The sequence below is a fragment of the Amblyomma americanum genome, chromosome 4 (assembly GCF_052857255.1).
Source record: "Amblyomma americanum isolate KBUSLIRL-KWMA chromosome 4, ASM5285725v1, whole genome shotgun sequence".
Lineage (NCBI taxonomy): Eukaryota > Metazoa > Arthropoda > Arachnida > Ixodida > Ixodidae > Amblyomma > Amblyomma americanum.
This window is the reverse complement of record NC_135500.1, coordinates 119704209-119727039: the sequence shown is the minus strand read 5'-3', so window position 1 is coordinate 119727039 and position 22831 is coordinate 119704209. Positions and strand designations below refer to the sequence as shown.

At 46.2% G+C, this 22831-nt stretch overlaps 1 protein-coding gene across 1 annotated transcript in view; it reads left to right on the top strand.

Moving 5' to 3' along the window:
- Positions 1-4443: 4443 nt before the first annotated feature.
- LOC144129785 (uncharacterized) overlaps positions 4444-22831 on the top strand; it is a 47133-nt gene continuing 28745 nt past the window's right edge. Inside the window, exons 1-6 of the mRNA XM_077663857.1 lie at positions 4444-4517; positions 8396-8572; positions 12821-13006; positions 15245-15408; positions 18591-18834; positions 22105-22275. Coding sequence (XP_077519983.1) covers positions 4448-4517; positions 8396-8572; positions 12821-13006; positions 15245-15408; positions 18591-18834; positions 22105-22275 — 1012 coding nt within the window. The 5' untranslated portion in view covers positions 4444-4447. The remainder of the gene's footprint in view (positions 4518-8395; positions 8573-12820; positions 13007-15244; positions 15409-18590; positions 18835-22104; positions 22276-22831) is intronic.

Genomic DNA, 22831 nt, shown 5'->3' with positions numbered 1-22831 from the left:
ACAAGCCGCTGGTCATAGTGTGGACGATTTTACACCGCGGCTACGGAGCCTTAAGGTGAGAATAATGAGGAATCAGTACGAGGTGCTGACGTCACTGGGGAGGACCTCCCGGCCGCCGACACGCTTTGCAGAGCGCCTCTTCAGCAAACTGGCGACACGGCGCTAGAGAGCGACGTTGAAGCTTTCGTGTGCTACGTGAGCACAGCTCTTCGCATCAAGCAGCACTACCTTGAGTGGTTGGAAGAAGCGCAGCATGCAGTTAGATCCGGTATGCGTATATCCCCAAAAAATCTGCACGAAATGCTGGGGCACTCCAGGCGAAACTCCTATCCCTACGTGAAACCCTTCTACGCGTGCCGTCAACAACTCACCGTAGAGGATAATCTATTACTCCATGCAGCCTGTGTGTTTGTGCCCCTCGCTTGCAAGAAAAAACTTTTCCACGAAAGCTACTTCGGTATCACGAGGACACAAGCCCGCGCTAAAGGGTCCGTTTGGTGGCCTTCACTGGCCAAAGACGTCACGACCATGGATGCATCGAAGCGTCCAGCAACCAAGAACCCCCCTTTGAAGCACCGAATATCGATCGAAACCATGCCAGCGCGTTGCAGTGGACGTGTTTTTCGTCACTAGCCACTTGCGGCTGATCCTAACTGATTAGTACTCAAGGTAACCATAACTTGCTCGTTTATAGAAGATAACTTCTGGTGCAGTGATCAGTCATTGTAAATCATTTTTCGCCCGCCCCGGGATTCCAAAGGTGGCGGTGTCCGACAGCTGTCCGCACTTCTCTTCCTCAACAAATTTGCTTAAGAATACGGGTTCACGCATATCACCTCGAGCCCGCACTGGCATCAAAGCAACGGATTCCCCGAAACTGCTGTAAAAGCTGTGAAGTCTTCACTTAAAAAGTTGCAAGACCAGTACTTGGCCCTCCTATCGTGCAGGTCAACTCTACTGAAAAATGGCCACAGCACTTCTGTACAACGTATCTGGGCGCGGCTAAGAACAGTTTCCTTCACTCCCGGAATACTTGTTTCCTGTTTGTCTGAGGTAACTAAACTCTGTTGTTTTAAAGAAAAATACCGCGAAACGCACCACCGAGCATGCGATAAACGACATGGAGTGCGTCAACTTCCAATCTTCTGGAAGGAGATGATGACTGGTTTACGTACCTCAAGCGGAAAGGGAACGTGCAGGCGTTCGCAGGCGAGCCTCGGTCCCGCACTGCTGGCACTGGAAACAGCATCGTGCGGTGCAATCGGACGCATCTTGTTCCTTTTCCCGGGCCTGCATGAAGGAGAGAAGGGAGTCCTAGATGAGGCATCTTTGGACGAAGACACAGGTATAGTGCTTCCAGACATTCGACTTCCTCTATGAGATTCAAACACAACCTGCGCAGACACTTCCCACCGGTACATCTAGTGTGCACCTTGTGTCAGTGGTGGGAGGCCTTGCTGGCTAGCTCTGACTCTAGAACCCAAGTTCTGGCGGCAGAGAGGGCCGACAAAGTCGCCGAGGGCTATGTACTCTCGACCACTTAGCTCAACCTCTTAGCACCAACCTATTTCCGACGAATAAAATGTTTTACAATGAATCTACAAGAAAATACTGCTGAACAACCTTTCGAAGTCATAATCATTGAAAAATTTGACTTCGATCGCGTTGCCCAAGTTTCAAAATTGAAAGAATACGGTCCCCATGAAGCGTGCTGCGGAAGATGAGAAGAGGTGTGGACTTGGACATTTCCATGAAGCAACACCATTTTTTATCAATAACTCAGAAACGCTTGACAAGATGGCGTCTCTCGCTAGACAGCGCATCATGCTATGCTGCTTGAATACGGACGCCCCATCTTCAGTTCCTTTGGATTTTCGTTCAGGAAACCTCAATTTTGTATTCCGTGCTTCACTTCTGGTCTCGTTAGCGGCTTGCCTTTCAACTTGTCCGTGTGTGTGGTACTAGCTTATTTTTTTACACGTGACCCCTACCTATAAATTTTTGTCTCTTCAATAAACGCTCTTGCCAGCCTTGGGCAACTCGTCCGCTCCGGCCTACATCACACTTTTCATGCGTATACAATTCATATCTTATGTGCCTTGAAGCAATAATTACCGCTTTCATAAAATCGAAGCACATCTTCACGTCTGCTCGCGGTATTTGTCACGTGCCGTCCGAGTAGATGAAGAAGAGAAAGACGAATCACGCCTATTTTTCCCCGCGCAAATACCTCATTGGGATTATCTACTGTACCTTGGCCAATCCCCCTGCGTGGGTATGTGCCATGCTTACTAAGAAGAAGAAGAAAAAGAAGAAGAAGAAGGTTTTGTGCGTGCTCTTCGCTGCAAAGCTCTCGTCTCAAGCTACGTTGTGGTAAAACGGGTGCATCTCGCCAACTTCCACAAGCGAAGGTAAGTTATTTTCATTTATACTGCTCCACCCTCTCACTTGGACCATATTTCTCATCCAGCGCCAAAATTCAGTCGGGCACCAGATTTGACCGCGCGTGAACGCAATATCTGGCTGTTGTGAGGGCTCTGAACGTAACCTGCACAACGAAACGCCCTTTTATTCTCGTAAGGGGCGCCCTTGGGTAGCCGTGGAGCCTACGCGCTGCTCAGGTATACATTGCGTTGCACAATTATTTTGTAGCAGCGGTTTATACACGCCTCAGGCAAACTCTTTTTGCTGTTAAGCCAAACGCAGCTGAAGGGGTCATGCCTAACCTATATTCCGCTCGCCCTCAGCGATAGCTACATCTCGCTTTTCGAAGCTATGGCATAGCGCAGGATGCAGTTGAAACCCACAGAACCCTAAAAAAAACCTCGAACTACAAAACGCATCGTAAGACCCTGACCAAGCAACAGCATCACAGCTTGTACATCATCACATTTCGCTTATGCCGACCAAATGACGGCTTTGAGAATAGGAAAGTGGAGTTTTTGTTCAAGCTGTTACATAAAACAACCCAAAGAACTACGGAGCGGAAGCGAGCTTCTCTAAATCCGAATTAAAAGATGACTGTTAGTCCAGTGTGTCGCTTCCTGCTGTGTCTTTCACGGCTTTAGAAATAAAAACTCTGCCTAACAACAGGAATCCTCAAAATATATTTTAAATTGAACCAGTCTGCTTTCGAACGAAATTCCCATGAACTACTTCAAAAAGCATCGCATTCGCCACTGTGTGTTTTTAAAAAACGCTCGCTAATGAAGTGCCTCAGCAGCTTTTTACACTTTGCCAGTTTAATGAGCCGTTCTTTCTTGGACGACGCGGTGCTACTAGTTGTATTGTCTGCGACAGCGCTGAACATACGACAAACGAAAACACATCTGTGCTGTGGTATTTCAGTTAAAATTGTTTCCTAATTTTTATTTCTTAAAACAATTCCATAGAACCAACTCAGTACTACTACGATTTGAAGGGAAATGTCATCCGACACTTCAAAAAACATAACGCAAAGACTGCACCAACGACCATTGTCGCACAGTATCCCCACAGTTAGAGTATCCAACATACTAACCACAATTTTACCTTTATTCGTCTGCATTTCTTCCTCATTCGCCTAATAAGAATGGACATCCTGAAGTCTGGGAATCTCATTATACTTATATACATCTCTTCATTGACATTAGCTAAGCCAACCCAGCCATCCTTATTACATCCCTAATTTGAATGCAAGGGCAAAACACCTGGCATTCTTCACCTACAGCCTGCATAGATTTGGATCCTTGTATATCGCGGAATGCTGAAAAAGTTGTGCCGTTGCCCTTTAAGGCCATATGTTTGAAGGGAAATGTCATCCGACACTTCAAAAAACATAACGCAAAGACTGCACCAACGACCATTGTCGCACAGTATCCCCACAGTTAGAGTATCCAACATACTAACCACAATTTTACCTTTATTCGTCTGCATTTCTTCCTCATTCGCCTAATAAGAATGGACATCCTGAAGTCTGGGAATCTCATTATACTTATATACATCTCTTCATTGACATTAGCTAAGCCAACCCAGCCATCCTTATTACATCCCTAATTTGAATGCAAGGGCAAAACACCTGGCATTCTTCACCTACAGCCTGTATAGATTTGGATCCTTGTATATCGCGGAATGCTGAAAAAGTTGTGCCGTTGCCCTTTAAGGCCATATGTTTAGAGCGCACGACAAATGTCTCACCTATCTTAGGCAATGAGCAGAGAGGATTTATTCATCAGCAGTTGACTTTTCTTACTGGAAGGCTTATGACAAATAACTTCTCAAGCTGGGATTTGTGAAATCTCAAAACACGCCTCTCAAGGCATGCCTTGTCACTGGAACAGATGCGGTCATATGGTAATACTGTGTGCTGTTGTTGTTTTTTTAGCTTTACTGCCACGCCTTTGGCAACAAAATGTAATTAATATTTTCCTGCTGTACATACAGCGTCTTGCTGGTGGCCTTTGTCGTCATGGACAGCACTACAAAGGCAGCAGATACCAAGGCCTCGCAAAAGAGCTCGAAGTCAACAAAGTCTAAAGGTGGGTCTCTTTTACCTTGTTTCCACCGTTGTGAAGCTTAAATGTCACCTTGGTCTTGATATGTTAATTCGTAATTTAGATGTGGGGTGAGGTGAAAAGTAGGCAGCAGCTGACAGGTAAATAGAAGACACAATCACAGAGTTAATATGGTTATTTCATATTGCAATTTAAAAAGAAATCTTAATTTCAACCCCAGCTGTAGATGTTATAATTTTGCGTTCGGGCACCTCAATTAACGGCAATTAAATAAGCTACTGTTACGCAGCCTCATTTTCCTCCCCAGCGCACTCTCTTGTTCTCCCCTGAGAAATGACTTTTCGTTATCTGTAACATCGAGAGTAAAATTTTACACACTGTCGAAATGATTTTTTGTAGATTTGGTAGAGCGTTATAATCGCGGCGAGGACTATATTACCAATAATCGATTTTAAGAATACATGCCGTCTTTGCCATAATTTACCCAAAATGGGGTTAGCTTCTTAGCCATAGAGTGGGGCGTTTTCGGCTATGGTAAAAACTGAATGGTCACGGAAGGTAAGGACAGCGGTTCTCCTTGCCTGGCTCAGATTTAGAGCTTAGGGGGTGCCATGCATTCTCCGCTACATAGCCAAGAAACACAGTTGCTCAGCTACTTTTGGCATGGACTGTAAGTTAATAACCAGAGCAGCAGCTGTGCCATGTTATTTTTGTATATGGTGTGAACAGCGCAGAAACAATAATTACGAACAGATGAAGCACACATGACGAGCGCTGACTTCCAACGACGTTTATTTCAACGACATACCGCCAGGCATGAAAATTATGAACGAGTGATACTGATCGTTAAAGCCATAAATGCTAAGCTGCGTTAAGAGATTTAGTCCTTTCGCTGTTGCTTTGATATCGGTGGACTTAAAAGTTACACGCACAGCCATATTTCTCATTGTGCATATAAAACACATTGCTTCTTTTAATCTGGCACTCAGTGTGCCAATACTACAAGGATTTCCCAGGCATCCCAAATTGTCTTTGTGAACGCCATGATGGCTTTATTTCAGTCTCATTCGTGCATCTGCCCGCTTGCCCCGAATATACTTCACTTGACAGAAGATTTGAGCATACACCTCCGGCTTATACAAAACCGTGTTATGACTTTTGCACGGATATGATTTTTTTATGCGATGTCTCAGAGTTCACAGGTAGACATAGATTTTCCCAATTTTTCTGGTTCGGAAAAGAACAATGTCTGCTCTTCCCCTGTCCATCGTCATTGTTTCTGCGCTGTTTACCTAATTGCACTTAACTGGCTTTCCCCCGGCACGAGAACCACGCGTACTCCGCTGCGGCGTGGGGCTCTCAGCTTTCTTTGGGGTAAAGTGACCAACCTCAACCCTTACACGAACAACCTTCCCACGAGTGCGTCCACTTCAAAGCCCACCAGGATCAATAGCTAGAGGTATAGGCAGCGGCAGTTTTAGGAGGAAGGCATAATGAGCATTCAACTAAATAGGTACATACATAACCCCAGGATTACGAAACAGTGACCACCCAGTGCTTTTAAGCCTAGCGGTCTATCGGATTCTGTTCTGCGGTCACTCGGTCATTCCCTTTCATTCTTACGTCGCGGCTGTTGTAAACGCACTATTTTCAATGTGCAATGGCATGAGACACATGATGACAGCGAAAGGAACTAGAAGTGCTTGTCCCGAATTCCTGATAATGGTGTAAGTGCTAGTGAGGTCCAAATGTCTTACTTTTTTATGGGTTCCTCTAGCGGAGCAATACCCGCGAAAAACTTTACACCTCAGTCGAGAAATAACGAGTTTTTTCGATTGCCAAAAAACCGTTGCTTTTGATAGTGCTACTACATATATGTACTATCGCGATTAGTATGACTTGCAACGCGAATCGGTGGACCGAGTGCAATGCAGGGCAAATTGGCTTGCTCCGAAGAGCCGTAGAGCGGAAAGGAGACGACTCTGGTATCCTAAATGTGAGCATCACCCCTCAAACTCTTCAACACCACAGCGTTAAAGGCCCCGTTGTCTATAAAATCCGGCGTCGGCGTTGCGAGCGTAAAATCACAGCATGACTCTGGTAGGTGGTCCGCCATAGAACAGTTTAAGTGGGCCACCTAGTTCACGTGACCTTGAGGAACTCATCACAAACTACCCACCGGATAGTGAGCAAACTGCCTACCATGACAGGTGGTAGTTAAATTAATGATTGGTCACTCGGGAAGAGTAACCTGGGCCACACAAGGCCAACCACTGGGGGCACCTGCCATGGCAGGGCAGTGGCGCATCGCTTAACCGCTGCACCACCGCGCCACGAGGAGTATGATAGCTCCTGGGGTTCTATGAATGTAAAGTACACAATGACCTTCTGCATATATAAGAATTAAGCATTTACGCTATAGCGTAATTAATCCCCCGCGTACTTCTTCCCTCTACATGGTTAAGAAGTTTGGGAACCACCCATGAGTGTGTTGGCGTCGTCAACGCGGCTTCCTTGGACTTGTTATGATGTCATGAAGATAAAGTCCTACAGTAGGCGGCTCCGTTCCTTTGCAGCACAAAAAAACGAAATAAAGGGTGCTCACGTAAAAAGAAAAGAGGTGGTCAGCCAGGTAATGTTCAGCGAAACAGCCCGTGCACACTCGTTCTTGATGCAGTGGTGGCACAGGTTCTAAGACGCGAACGTATGAGAATTGCTGAACTCACTTTTAAAAGTATCTAGAATTATGAACACGTTGAACCCCAAAATCCATGAGCACATTGCTGAAAGATTGCCTCTCGGCTGGCCTTCAAAATCGGCACCCTCTTCTGGCAAGGATTAACAAAGACGATTATTGAAAAAATAATTTACCAACGCTGGAAGAGAATTTCTGATTGAATGAAACATTTTTAGAAACAGTGAAAGATACTGCGGCGCTTGTTGCACTTCACACGGTCTAAAGTTAGGTGCGCTGTAGACATCTTCTCTACAGACACCTGTAGACTCACAGCTGCAGTCCCATCTCCCACTCTTTCACAAACATCAAATGTGCAGTTGTATGTATGTTTTGGAAATAGGGCTCTCACTCTCTTTCCCAAACACCTCTGTGCCTCTAAAACCTCTAAACCCTCTAATATGCAAATGTCCGACAATAAACAGCTCTGACCGCTTTTACCATGTTCGGGAGCGCAACCAATAATGGTTAGTACTGGAGCTGAAATCACATACAAAAAGTATACAAAATCAAATGAAGGAAGTCGCTGTAAACAATGATGATAGTACATGGAAAAACGTTTATTAAAGGCAATATTTAGTTATAACAGTCCCAGTTTTCAAGCCGTCCGTTTTTTTTAACTCTGTCGAGCACTTAGTGCCTATCTGACAATTATCTTATGTTCACAGCTTTAGGACCGCGGGCGGCGTCTGTCATTCGCACTTTTGCTCATGGACCTTTTTATATTATTACCTCATAGCATTATTGCCTTGTATTGCCTTAAATTTTTAATTTCGAAACGAAACCTGTAATTTACTGGTTTTGAAATTGAGTAGTAGGCTGTCATGACATACCAAAACAAGCTTCGTCTAACACGCCAGACACATTCATCGATATGACAGTGTCATGCCTTCAAAAGTAAAGAGAAGGCGGAGAAGATAGCGTAGCGGGTGACGTGTCACTTGCTTGCCACCCAGCCCGCTCTGGCCGTTGCTCACGCGTTGCAAATAATGCAGAGCGCAATAGTATACGCTTCGTACGGTCTACGGAGAACATGACTCCTTTGTATGCCAGGTCAACCTGAATAGATTACTGGCCTCAGTGAAATCGTTCCGATCATCTAACACACCGTAAGGAATGCGACACGTTCCCTGTGCGCTCACTTCGCACCACCCGAACTGCAACGCAGTTGGCCTCAGCAAGGAGCCACCGAGTTCGGCGGCAGGGACTCTCGGCTCCAAGGGGAGCAGTGCGGCAGGCACGGGAGCTAAGGGCAAGCGTAGCCGCCCCGGTGCGTCCAAGGCGGCGGCCAGCGACACGAAGACCGCAAAGCCCACAGAGGACGAGGCTGCAGCGGAAACGACTGGTAAGCTGCAACGATGGGCCGCTCTCCGCGAGAAGCTTTCCTGAAAGAGCCATTAACTCGCGTCCGTTTAACAAGACTAAGGGAGTTTACGGGGAGTGTTATTGGTATACCACACGTCTTGATAAATACAGCGAAAAAGACACGCGAGCGTCTCTGAGGCTTTCGCCTAGCGGGGCATAGATGAATGGGTTGAAATAAGTACGTATAGTTGAAAATTTACGAGTCTCACTTGTCTAATCATGGCCTTCGTCCTGATTATTATTTTTCTTCCCTGCATTTTGCCAATACCTTTTACAAAGATCTTTGAATCTTCCTTCTAAAATTCTGCTTCAAAAAGAAACGTCTTTCATTAGGTCGAATTTCTATATATACATAAAACTTAAATTTGCAATAAACTAAACTGAAAGCGAAGTTCATTGTTCTGGACCGTAATATACGTATCTAGCCCAGAGACCGATTGTCTGGAACGCCTGAGTGGTGCTCTCCAGGGCCTACGAAGTGAGATGATCGATCCACGAAGACCGCGTTACAACTTAAAAAACTGTTCGACGAAGTTCACGCGGCAGAAGATGCCCAGCAGACATGCATAATTATCACGGCTACACTGCAGGCTTAGATCACGAGACACTCCACCCGCGCAACCACTCCCTTTACGAGCGTCTAGAATGTGCATATGTTTCCGTTAACTTTCTCCCTCCACACGACAGTATAGAACATGGACAGTAGGACACTTACACTTGAGTAAATGTTTTCCTACGGCTTGTACAGTTGAGCCTCGTTATGACGAAGTTGAAGAGGCCCGGCGATTAGTTCGTATCAATAGCTTCGTTATAAGAGGAATCATCATTCTTTCGTTGTATCCATTATTTCGTTATAAACCGTTTCATTATAACAAGATTCGATTGCATATGTTTGAGGTGAAGGGGGCTTTTTCCTATACATTTTGCGCAAGTAGTCGGCCCTTCTCTCCTTTGTCTTTTTGCTCCCGCTACCACAGTCTGAATGCTCGACTTGAATGGAGTCGTTTCTGCGGTTGGCTTCACTTCCCTGATTTTTTATTTAACAGCGCAACTGTAATAGCAGTAACCCATCCTCGCTACATGTCCTGGTCATCATCCGCGTGATGAGACGTCATAACGTAGCAAGGTAGTATGACATTGCACCCGCTCTACGATTGCAGTGCGGGACAGTTCAGTCACGACCCGGAACACCACCAACTTCAACTTTATGTCGCTGTAGGAGCTTCTGGTCGCGTGTGGACTGATCTATAAACCAAAAATAATCTCGGGAAGGAGCGTCATGGCACGTCACATGACAAATTTGCAGCTTAGTCAGGAAAATGAAAGCTGAAAAGTCGGGCCCGCATAACAGCCTAGGGTGCGTATTATTAGCCAAGACTGGGTCTCAGCGTTCAGGAAGGGCTGATTTCGAGGTGGTCGGTGCGGGAAGAAAACGGTCTCAAGAGGACTAGGCTTGTGGAGGTCGCCTGCATGACCTGACGCTCCATTCAGTATTTTTTTTTTCTCTTGCATGAACAATCACGTGTGAATTCCCGCCTACATTCCCTTTTACATACGCAGCTGACGCTGAAACTCTGCGTCGATCTCGTGAGCGACTCCTCTGATTCTTTTACTGTAAACTCCGCTTCTCCACTTGCCGATTTTCGCCTTCATTCATGTAAAAGATTATCCTGCACCTTCAAACGATCCGCCGATTTGTAGACAAGACATAACCCAATCTTCCTTGGCATCTTTTCGAGCCGATGTTCAGTGTCATGACTGGAGCCATGTTCTTTCAAGCACTGATGTAAATGCAATGTACAAAGCCCTTGTATGTCAAATTACAGATCTTTACCAAAAGCACTTTCCATCTGTAGCGCGACGAAGGAACAGGAAATCGCGGAAACCGTGGGTAACACGGGATCTGGTCAATAAAATTAACATAAAAAACCATCTTTACTGGAAATTTGTGAAAAGCAAGGACATAAATTTATTAAAAGCGTATAAAACATATAGAAATAGGGTAAATAAAGAGCTCAAAGTTGCCAAGGACGAATACTTTGCTACCTATCTGCATGACGCATCCGGGAACGTCGAACTGTTGTGGAAACGCCTAAATAAGATCATTAAACCAATCAGTCATTCCAACATCACCAGCATAAAAATCAACAATGAAGACATAAGCGGCACTGATCTATCTAATGCGTTCAATGCGCATTTTGTCTCCGTTGGGGAAACTGACTGCGCAAGCACAGCTTACTCTCCCACTGCAGATTGCATCCCTAATATCTCTGGAAGTATGGTATTCTTTCCCACTAATGAAAGTGAAGTGATTTATGTATATAATAACCTCAAAAATTCTAAATCTCGTGATGCAAATGACATGCAAATTGCCCCTATTAAATACATTATTGATATCATCGCTCCAGTGTTGACTAGCATGTATAACTTAGCCTTTGAGCTAAATACATTTCCAGAGCTAATGCAAATAACCAAGGTGACTGTAATACACAAAGGAGGTGACAAAAATAATATAAATAACTTTCGACCCATTTCAATTCTCCCAGTGTTCTCTAAAGGTTTAGAAAAAATTATGCACATTCGTCTTTATTCATTTTTAGGCAAGCATTCACTCATTTCACCTTGCCAACACGGTTTTCTGAAACAAAAATCCACAGAATCAGCTCTTTTAACGCAAAAAGAAATCATTATTAACGCTCTAGAGCATAGGAAACTAGTTTTAGGCATATATATAGATTTTTCAAAGGCATTTGATTGCGTGTGTCACAAAACGTTAATAATGAAACTTCAGCATTATGGCATACGGGGAAATTCTAATGCTCTCTTATCATCGTACCTTCAACACCGCTCTCAGTATATTAGCCATAATAATAAAAATTCCAGCGTCAAAAAACTTACTTCCGGTGTCCCTCAAGGCAGTATTCTCGGTCCCCTCCTATTTGTTCTTTACATAAATGACATCTTTTCCACTATAAGCGAGGTACAATGGATTGGATATGCAGATGATACCGCGCTCTTCATTACCGGAGATAACCCAAACAATTTGATACACACAGCAAATATAGCATTACAGTTTGTTAAGCGTTGGTCCGAAAATAACTTTCTGAGAATTAATGCAAAAAAGACTCAAGCAATACTTTTTCGTGCAAGAAACACCACTGTCACTCCCACAGAAAAGCTATTTCTAGCGAATGATGAAATTGATATAGGAACGCACGTTAAATCACTTGGGGTCTTTTTCTCAGAAACCTTAACCTGGGATAAGCACATTGAACACGTTTGCTACAAATTAAACAGAATCGCGGGAATATTGAGTAGGAATCGGCATATATTACCTACAAAAGTAAAAAGGATGGTGTACAACGCCTTATTTTTTTCTGCACTTAATTATTGTCATCTTGTATGGGCGACCACATCCAAAGAAAACATTCATAAACTAAAAATATGTCAAAAACGCGCAATTCGAGCCATTGCGAATATTTCATACCGTGATCATACGTCCGCATACTTCGCATCCTATCGCATACTTCCAATTGAAACCATGTATTCGTTCCGCCTTCTTTGCCAGTACAAGACTGCTGTTCGCACCAATAATCAGTATTTTCTTCAGCTATTCAACCTTGACACGCGCACTCATAGTCATAACACCAGACACAATAATTCATGGGTCGAACGTTTCTGCCGCACAACATATGGCAATCAATCTTTATCGTACCACATCGCCGTCCTCTTGAACGCACTCAGTCGCGTTGGTGTTGATACAAATACAGAATCTGCACGCTCACTTTTCAAAAAATTAGATCGTAATGCATCCGCTTTCTGTTAATACCCTCACCATTGTCTCTGGCTTCATTTCTTATCCTCCGCTGCACTATTGCCCACCTGTATGATTTTATATCCCTTCCTTTTTTCTTTATATCGTGCAGCTAACGACATTTTTGCTTACATATTGCTGCAACTACGCCCTGTACCATGTGCATTGTATTATGTCAGCCGCTTACTTTTTGCATCTCACGTATAAAACCCTGACATTGTCGTCCATATGTATATATCTTGTACAATGCTTGTCATTGAGCGTCCTTTGTTTATTTTTCTTGAATTGCTGCTGAACTGTACCCAAGGGGGCCGGGCTTCGTCAAGCTGCGCATGTGCAGCTTTTTTCCGTTGCCCCCTTTCTTCCTCTCGGAGAAAAATAAATTTGACTTTGACTTTGACTTTGCCAACGCAGCTGCTGCCAACAAGGAGCTCGCAAGTTCCGCGGCCGTAGTGACCGGCACCCAAGCGGATAGCAAGGCTCGTCCCCGAGCGAAGACCAGTGCCACCAAGCCAGGCAGCGCCATCAGTTCCCAGCCAGCTGTCAATGAAGCGAATAGCGCAGCACCCGCCGGGGACAAGCTAACCGCGGATGCCAGCCGTAAGTTGCAACAACGGGACGCGTTGCTGATATTCACGAGCAGCTATTCTGAACGCGCCATTAGTTTGTGTCCCTTTCACCAGGTGTCGTAAGCGACGTTAATGTTGGATATTTTCCTCGGGAAGGAAACATATTTTATCAGCAAGAAGTTAGTCGCACAGACGAATGAAAAAAAAAAAAGCTAGGACAGGAGCGGAAGTTAGTTTTTCTCTACCGGCGTATTTCTAAAGTTTGTGAAGTTTAGTGCAGTTAAGAAAGCGTTATCAGTGTTACAAACGGAGATCCACAATGGTCCTGATTGGCTCAAACCCCTGAGATATTTCCAGCCCTCCTTTTAACGACCTAATTGTTCGCATACAATTGAAACGTTTTATAGAATGTTACACGATGGAGCGTGAAGACTGATGAAATTAAAAATTTTGGGGTTTAACGTCCCGAAGCGACACATGACCTATTGGGGACAGCCGCAGCGGAGGGCTCGCGATTAATTTAGAATGGTTGGGTTTCTTTAACACGTGCTTACATCACACACCACGGGAGCGTTTTTGTATTTCGCCTCCATCGAAATGCGGTCTCCGCTACCAATATTGAAACCGCCCCTCGACCCTGGTATTAGTAAACAAAAGCCAAAGTCGGCGATCCACTGCGGCGGGTACAAAAGAAATGAACCTTTGATATTAAGCCAAATGAAAATGAAAATTGGTTTTTGGGGAAAGAAAATGGCGCAGTATCTGTCTCACATATGGCTGACACCTGAACCGCGCCGTAAGGGAAGGGATAAAGGAGGGACTAAGAGATGAAAGGAACAAATAGGTGCCGTAGTGGAGGGCTCCGGAATAATTTCGGCCACCTGGGGATCTTTAACGTGCACTGACATCGCACAGCACACGGTCGCCTTAGCGTTTCGTCTCCATCGAAACGCGGCAGCTTCGGTCGGGTTCGAACCCGGGTACTCCGGATCAGTACCCAGAGGCGCTGCATGAATTGACAAGACACGGCTGTGGTTCTGGCTAGGCAATAGGGCTACCCGTGGGTACCTCGACGGAGCGACAGCTTGGGTTAGTGGTACATAACACATGGATAGAATTAGCGGAAGCGGTGCGCGAACTGAGAGGCTCAGCGCAACGGAAAACAGACAGAAAAACAGGCAGGCAGAGACTGCGGAGGAAGTTGTAGCGCGGACCTGCGTAGGAACAAAAGCAAAATTCGCCGTAAGCGACAGTAGAACTGCCATTCAAAATTTTTGAAGAGGCTGGATCTCATCAGAAGCGGCGAATATCTTTAGCCAACAACCACTGGACAGGAATATTAATTTAATTCGGACACCTGCACACACTGCCGTCCCCGGTAACGAGGCGGCTCACGAGCTAGCCAGAATTCTATATTTCCGGGTAGCCGTAGAGCCCCCCGACCCCCCGAGAATTGGGGGAAAAAGAAGTGCCTCCAAATTACGGGGAAATTGTTGACCATTACAAATTGGGACGTCGGCTGGTAACCCCACCAGACACAAAATAGAGAAGCTGTCGCGTGGAGGCGGCTACTAACCAACACGTTTATGAACCCGGTGTGGGCTTACCAAGTGTACTCAGAGCTGAGGTCGCATGATCGATGAACACACTGTGGGGGCAAGAGGGACCTTCAACCACATAAATTGGGTGTGCCCAAATTCTCCCTCGGCGGCCAAAAATATTGATAGCAGAGATGCCTGGGAGACCCTGCTAAGAAGCCCGGACTCCGATATCCAGCGCACCACCATCCTTCTGGCGGAAGAGGCCGCTACCAGTCGAGGACTGCCAGCCAGCCTCTGACCGTGTACGGGCAACTCCCCGACTCCTAGGCCTGCGTTCCGGGTGCGGGGAGAAACGTCTTTTCTGATGGAAATAAAAGTTGCTCAATCAGCCAATCAAAAATCGAGGGGCTGGCGGGGTGGCAGCTGCACAGTAGTCAGAGCGTGTAGAGTTTCCACTGCTCAGTGCTTGGCCCGTTGAGTCATGTGACAAGGTGCACGGTGACAAGGTGCAACGCTTCTCAGAAAGAGGCTGCGAGACTGATGCGTGCGTACCTTACGTGCGTACCTTATAGTACGCACGCTTTTGGAGTTGCTTGTGGAGTTGCGAAGGGAGGCCTATGTGACTTCTAACGCTGTCGTGTCAGGCTTCCTAAGGGTTGCTTAGGAGTTTGTAGTTTTTGCGTGTGAGCTCCCAGGAGTAAATGCGTCTTTCTGCGCTCTGCGTCAAGGTCAATCCGGGACGGTTGGAAAGGGAAGGAAAGCCTGTAAAGAAGAAGTTCCAACCACGGAGGCCGCAAAGGTAACAAAGGCCAGCAGGGAAGTGTCCTCTACGGCAGGTGCCGGAGCCGGCAAACTCAAAGCGAAGAAGGGCGCTGCCCCCAAATCTTCGCAGGTGAGACAACCAACGCTTGTAGCGTAAGCATGCAGTAGCATAATACATTCGAGAAAAGTAATACATTTTTCGTGCGAAAGCAAACCAGAATGGCATTTATGCTTGGCGAGTCATGTCGCCCTAATGCTCGAGAACAATGGAGACGTACGCTTCACAGTTTGGAGAATAGAGAGTTTTGTTCGCGAGTACTATGCTTGTAAAGAATATGCAGCACACTGGGTTTGGTTTTTGGCCACACATCTTAGCTCGTTCATCGCCAGCGTTCCATACCTCTCGAAAGTAACTGCGGTTCCCGTCCTCAACACCTCCGCATGTTAGGACTTCCGCAGGTGCAACTAAAGCCCCACGGCACGGCTTAGCCCCACGAAAAAATCCATGATGCGTGTATTTTTAACAAATTCTATAGTCATCCTTTGGCCAGTCTCTCACTCTCATTGGTGTAAACGACGTAAAGATCGTATTTGTAATTTAATCTGCACTTTCTGTTTATGCTTGCATTGAGGCCGTGTTTTGTGCGGAAACCAGGAAACAGAACTTTGCACGATTGTCACATATATTTTCTGCAAACCAAAAAGAAAAATATAAGGGAAATAATAGGACGGTTGAAAACAGAAAACTGAACTCACTTTATATTCACAGATTCTCTGTACATGATGGAAAAGAAACACTGTAAAATAACAGAATAACTCAAAACAGATAAGTGAACTTCGCAGGCATAGTACGAGTTTTCTGTAAATAATGAGAAAGAAAAATTTGAAAACCAGTGACTTGCTTCACAACAGAAAATTTAATTTCATAAAAATTTTACACGGGTTGTGAGGCAAATAATGAAAAAGTAACATTGTAAAATAACCAACGAATTTAAAACAGAAAACAGATTTTTCCAGTTATTTTCAAGCAGGCCAGCAGCCAGAAAATGTCTGTTCATTCCCCAGAAAATTTTTTACAGTGTACCTCAGGAACTCGCTCATAGAACATCGAACACCCTAGGAAAAGATAGTGTAGATTTACAGTGTTGCTCCTTCAGGCGCATGCCCCGAAATGAGGAATTCAAGAGTGAGCAAAACATTTCCATACTAGACCAACGTCTGTATTGTGAAGTGTAGGTGTCCTTGCGGGTCGTACAGGAGCCTGGGAGGGACCAGTGGTAGATGTGGGTCTAGGACATAGACGAAGTGTTTGGCCAGACGATTTCACGGAAGGCTACGAAGGTCCGGTTGATGAGTGACCCAGCTCTCCCACGTAAAAAGGGCATTGAGAAGACAGAGGTATGAAAAGAAACATCTCGTTTATGATTTAGTAGAAAGATGACTGACGCCAACCAGGTTAATTTTTGAAAAACACGGTGTTTCGGGACTAGCTCGGTCCCATCTTCACGGTGTCGCTACGGGCGAGGCGCAGCTTGGCTTTTTAAGCCCTCGTGTTGAATACCTCTGGGTCAATGGCCGCAAACCATGGATGTAAGACAAAGGAAGTGTCCTCAGAGAGCAATTAACATTCGTTCGTGTCTGTTGTACGTGCCACAACTCAAGCAGAAGCCTCCTGCGCTGGTTAGCTTCGGTTTCCAGTACAATAGTGCCGTCAAAGTCAATTCGATGGTCACATTACTTGCAGTGTTCGGCCACCGCGCTGCGCTGACGGTTCATTTGTCGGACGTCCGTTTTGTGTTACCTCATTTTTTTGGCGAAGTTCTTCGTTTCCCCCACGTACGAGGCCGGGCAGACTGAGCAGGGAATCTTGTATACAACCCCTTGGGCCCTTTCTTTTGCGCCTCGCCCGTAGTCACACCGTGAAGAAGAGACCGAGCCAGATCCGAAACGTCGTGTTTTTCAAAAATTAACCTAATTGACGTCAGTCATCTTTCTACTAAATTAATTTCCCCAAGCAGACAGACTTCTGTCAAATGTTTTATTTTGAGTCGTTTATGATTACATGTCGGTGGCCAAAACCAGCAACTATGAAAATGCCAATTGAATAAAAGTCTGCGTCTAGCCAATGTAGGCGTGGTTGTCACGCATTTGAAGCATCACGACCTGCAGAAAGGACGTCCAGGTGCGCCACCCCGGGCGAAAGGAAGTGTGCGAGTGAGGAGCGGCTATAATTTTGACATATTGCCACAATCATGGCTAAGTGTTTATAATGTGCACCATCGCGGGGCGGCTATTTCCACATCAACCAATAACAGTGCATTCATAATAACAATAATGCAATAACAGTACTTTTAATAATAATAATACAATAATAATAATGCAATAATAGTGCAGTGCATGCGAGTGAACAGCATGGACAGTCTTTCTCCGTAGCATTTGCGAAATGGCATTGGTGACGTATAAGCTGTACAGTTAGGTAGCGATGAGAATGAACTTAATGTGCACGTAGTAAGATGAGGTCTAGAAGACGTCCCCTTCTCTCACCACTGCTTTTCCGCGCGTGCACTGCATCGACAGACAGGCAACCATTAAGAGGGAGCCTCAAGATGGAGATTTGCCACAGTCTGTACCACAGTAGAATCGCGGGTTGAGTCAAACGAGCCAATTATTAAATATATCAAAAAGCCACGATAGTGAAGAAAGTAGTGTTTGCTTTAAAAAGTTTTAAGAATTGAAATGTGGTGCCCTAACTTGGAGAGGAAATAGAAAAATGAGAGATCGAAGTGTACGCCACCAGCACCTCTCAGCCGGAGGAACGGACCACGGGAATCGCGGGCGCTTATTGAGTTATCTCTTTTCTTCCTTCTCTTTTCTCCTTCTTGTCTTCTTTTCCGTTACGATGCTTGGTGTCCTGGTAGGTCTTCATGGCGCTGAAGATTTTGTCAGTCGTAGTTCTGCTGAATGTCGCCCTTCCGTTCCTGCTAGACGGTTTTCATGGTGGCTGACATCGCCACTTCTGGTGCATATGCGAGGATTTTTCCTAAGTCCTCGATTTGTGACTATTCTCTCGCTGGCTTCTTGCTTGCTGCTGTGTTGTCATAACCTAGACTTCAACTTCTTGCAGAGTGATATGAGTGGCTAACTTGGGTGTGAACTACTTTCGATTTATACCTCGGCAGTAAAACTGGCTGGCTTAGCCAACGTTAAAGAGGTTAACTGGGGCTATCTCAGATCATCTAGATAACGCTGTCTTGAGGGCCGCAGGGAACGTCTTTACAGCTGGCTAACCCATCGACCACTGTTCTGGTCCAGGATGGTGGGGGCGCCGCCGCAGTCCCAAACACCGCTGCCGACGTGAAGGTCGCCGATGCGCCCGAAGCGGTTGCCACCGAAGCTATCACTTCGCCCACAGGTCCGAAAGAGAAGAGCAGCATCCTGCAGGACATCACTGGCGGCGAGGCCAGCCGCCGCCGCGAGCGTCGCCGCAAAAGCAACAGGCGCAAATCGTTGCTCGTCCCCGCAGGCATCGCCAAAGTGCTTCGCAAGACTATGCGCCGTGAGTCAACGCATATAGGTAGACCACAGCTTTCCTTTGGCAGAGAGGCATGCCTAAACCATTAGATTTCCTGGACGTTTACCCATGAAGTAATGCGATTTTCAGTCCAGCTTTTCTTGCTGCGTGTTAAGCAACGCGTTTAGCCACGCCCTGCTAAATGCGTTGCATTATGTCACGCTTTTACATCGCGCTTATATAACTGTCACCCTCCGGCCACGGGTACCGGTGGACGGCCATCATCCGGCAACCCTGCGACACCGGAATCGCCCTCCGGTTGCAATATCGCTCCAACGCCACTGCGAAGTCATGTGGCGGTCTCTTAAGAGATCCGCTGTAACATTAGCGAGACCATTTCGAACCGTGCGTTGAGAGTTGCCGCTCGTTAGTGCCCTCTATGTCTTTGCTCGTGTCTCTTGTTTACCAGGGATTAGGGACAGCTCCCGGACTTTGTGGCTAGGCCTAGCGGGCAGTCACGTTCTTTTTTGCAGCTACTAGATCATTCTCTTTCTTTCTTACGCCACGAATGATATAAATGAGCTATTTTTTAATGTTCAAAGCCATAAGCCGCATGGCGGCAGCAAAGGGAACTACATGCGCTCCTCCCGAATTCCTTGGTTCTTGCAGCCGAAAGACGCATTTCTGGCATACGGGGGGAATGCTGAAACCGCAAGTGGTTTAAAAATCCAGGTGGAGGACAGGGTGCTAAAAGAGAATCGCTTTGAGTATATAGCTCGCGGTCCTACTTACCAGCGGCTCGTGTAATATCGGTGCCTTCCAGGTCATGCCATTTTCGACTGCACCAGCATAGACGCCTTGTTCACCGGTGATCCGCGATGTGGCCTCTCCCGCGGCAACTCGCGTTACGTCACTCAGTTTGCGGTGAAATGCGGTCCGTCTCCAGCGCTCTGTGCTCAGAAAGACAAATGAGTGGGGAAGGGCAGGAGAGAGAGGCGGAAACGATCTCGATTCGACGTTTTCAGTTCATACGGCATGCACTGATAATAGCTATTCCGTCTTTACCCATTCGTTTCCAGCCTTTTTCACCGAACGAGACGCCACCACGCCCTCGCTATCACTGGCCTCACCTAACTGTTCGACTCTGCGACAAACCCGGCGCTGACAGCATGCAATTTATATAATGGCCCCAGTCAGTGCAGGGTGGGCTTGATGGAATTTCCGAAGTAAACATGCGCAATGACGCTCGCACGCAACAGCAGCAGTCTGACCGTGTAGTCAACCGCCCAGTGTGAGATACCGCAAGGTAGAGCCAGGTATCACTGGTTAGCTACGACGTCTGAACGGAACAAATAACTGATTGGTGGAAGAAGGTTATACTGTGGGCGGAAGGGAAGCAAGGTTTGCTGCAACCATGACTAAGGCAGTTGCGCGCGTCAGTATGCTTGGCACAGTTTCGTTCAAAGCCGTCGACGATGCGCTCCATCCTTTTCAACTGACATAGCCAGATACTCCGCTCAACCAGGTTTCATGGTACCCTCCCGCTTGAAATGACGTCGTCGCGTTTAAGTAAATAGCCATGTGACGCTTTGATTAATACTTTGTGTGGCTCATTAAGCTCGTTACGCACGACCGCGACCCTCTTACACAACAAGACTTCCTCAACAGTAAACGTTGTCAAGCTCCAAACCGTGACCGGGAATTCCCTTAATTACTGCCATTAAATTCATATTTGGGGCACTTTTTCTCAACAGTTGTTATGAAAATGTCGCCATTTTTCCGGCCGGTATTGTATGACGACGACGAACGTTAATGGTTCACAGGCAGCTTATCCAAAACAAATAAGACATAAGGTGTTTCGCTGGACCCAAGGTGAGGTTAAAGGCACCTTCTGCGGATATTTCACGCCGCAGCAGCCGAGTAACAGGCCAGGGAATAGCTGGTATCAGTTGTATCACCGGTAGGCGCCCGGCACCGTCCGCATGTAAGGCGGGTGCTCAAACCACAAGGCCACCGCTGAGGTCACCATTATATGATATTTTTGTTATTTTTTGCCAGCCATTGAACAAATGAAGTTCAAAGTGCAGAAATTCCAAGCACTACTAATTAAACGTGGTTTTCTGTTTTCTCTTCCGTGCTTCTGTACATGTTTGAAACAAAGAAAAGATGGCTGTCATCCCACTAGTGCTACGTCTACAAGAAATAGATTTGAGGACCCCCTTCCAGGTGTTAAGCTTGAATCCACTCACTTGAGGCAAAGGAAACAAGCACGTGAATGATTCCCATGCACTGCTATCTCATACGTCACACTTACAACCCAAGCTATTGTCAGCTGCCCAGCATACGTACCGTATTTACTCTCAAAATGGTTGCTTCGTCGTATAGGCCGACACCATAACTTAAAGTTGAGCTTGTAACGCCGTATAGGTCGCCAAACAATTGTAAGGTTTAAACATCATATACGGCGCTTAATGGACGCTCTTAGCCGTTAACGTGCGATTAATGTGACCGGCGCGGCGCATCACATATCGCTGATGCAGCGGTGTTGTAAGAAACGCGCAACCGGAAACAGCGCTGTATTTTTGACCAGTGCAAAGATGAGTGTAAACACGTGATATCTTGGACAGCGAGAGAGAGGACGCGAAATGGAACTGTTTTCTTTATGATTTATTAGTGTTAGGCAGACAGCCCTAATGTACCTTCTTTGCCAAAGGTAGCCAGGCTGCCCGGTTTGCTTCTCATTTGTATAGCGGAACACTTATCGCACCTATCAAGCTATAAATCCCTGTGAGGTTAAAAGAACCCTTTTCCTAATCTTTCAATACCTTTTGGTTTTTAGGGAATCTGTAGGGGCTCCAATATATGAGGAAGAAGCAAACCATGCAGCCTGGGTACCTTTGGCAAAGACTGTACGCACCATCAGCGTTAGCGTACATAAACTGCAGTATTTTATCGAGCCAGTGTGCAATATTGGCGGCGAATTTTTTTCTTTATTCCCTGCTAACTCTTAAAATTGTCAGAAATCTAATGAAGATTCCCTTTTCCTTTTAGGCCAAGATTTAAGCCCAAATTCTTTGAACAGGAAAAATTTCTTTAATACATCATCAATAAAGTAGTGCTGAAACTAGCTTTACATCGCTTGAACGCCCTTATTCATAAAAAATTATAAATATTTTGTTATTTTAGCCACCTAGTGGAATTTTTTATTGTGCATGCTGTTCGGCCTCTTAGGTGACGAATATTACCTTGTACGAACTGTACGGAGAATTTCGGCCACCGGGTAAAATGCCTGAACGCTGCCGCTTCTCCACCCAGGACAAGGGGCGGGCGAAGAATCGGAGAGCTCTCTGAGCAGCAGGGAGGAGCTGTCGATCATGCTCGTCGGCACCTTGGCCATCTTCTTCTTCTGCTTCCTGGTGGGCCTCCTCTTCTACTACTTCTTCACAGGACCCAACCTCCCCATCGCCGTGGCCTGCATCTCCGACGGTACGCGTCCAGCGGCCCACTTTCAGAGACAGATCTAGAATCAGCTGCTCTTTGGTTGCTGCGGGCAGGCACAAAGCGCTCGCCATCATTGCGCAAGTCCAACGAGCAACATAGTGGCGACGCCAAGAGAGTTGTTCATGGACCCTTAACAGCCTTCGAACCTTTTAACTTTAAAGTGGTGCGGGAAATGCGCGGAGTTTCGTAACCTGATCGCACCCTAAGCACTTCCTGTTCAGAAAGCAGGTACACAAACCTCTCCTGCGATATACAATTTCGTGCTGCGATTACAATACTTCACGACACAAGCGCAATCCATTCGACGCAGGTGTTTAGAGCAATGTTTCTACTTGCAGCCCCCTTGCAGCGGTGGCCAAGTGTTTGAGCATCCGCCTCGTATGCGGGAGGTGCGGGGTTCGATCCCCAGTGCCGCCGGGTACCCACCGGTGATACAATGGGTACAAGCTTTCCCCTGGTCTGGTGCTCGGCTTATTTAGGGTGAAATGCTTGGGAAATGGGTCTCTGACCCCACCTTGAGAAAAAGAAACAATACCTTGTG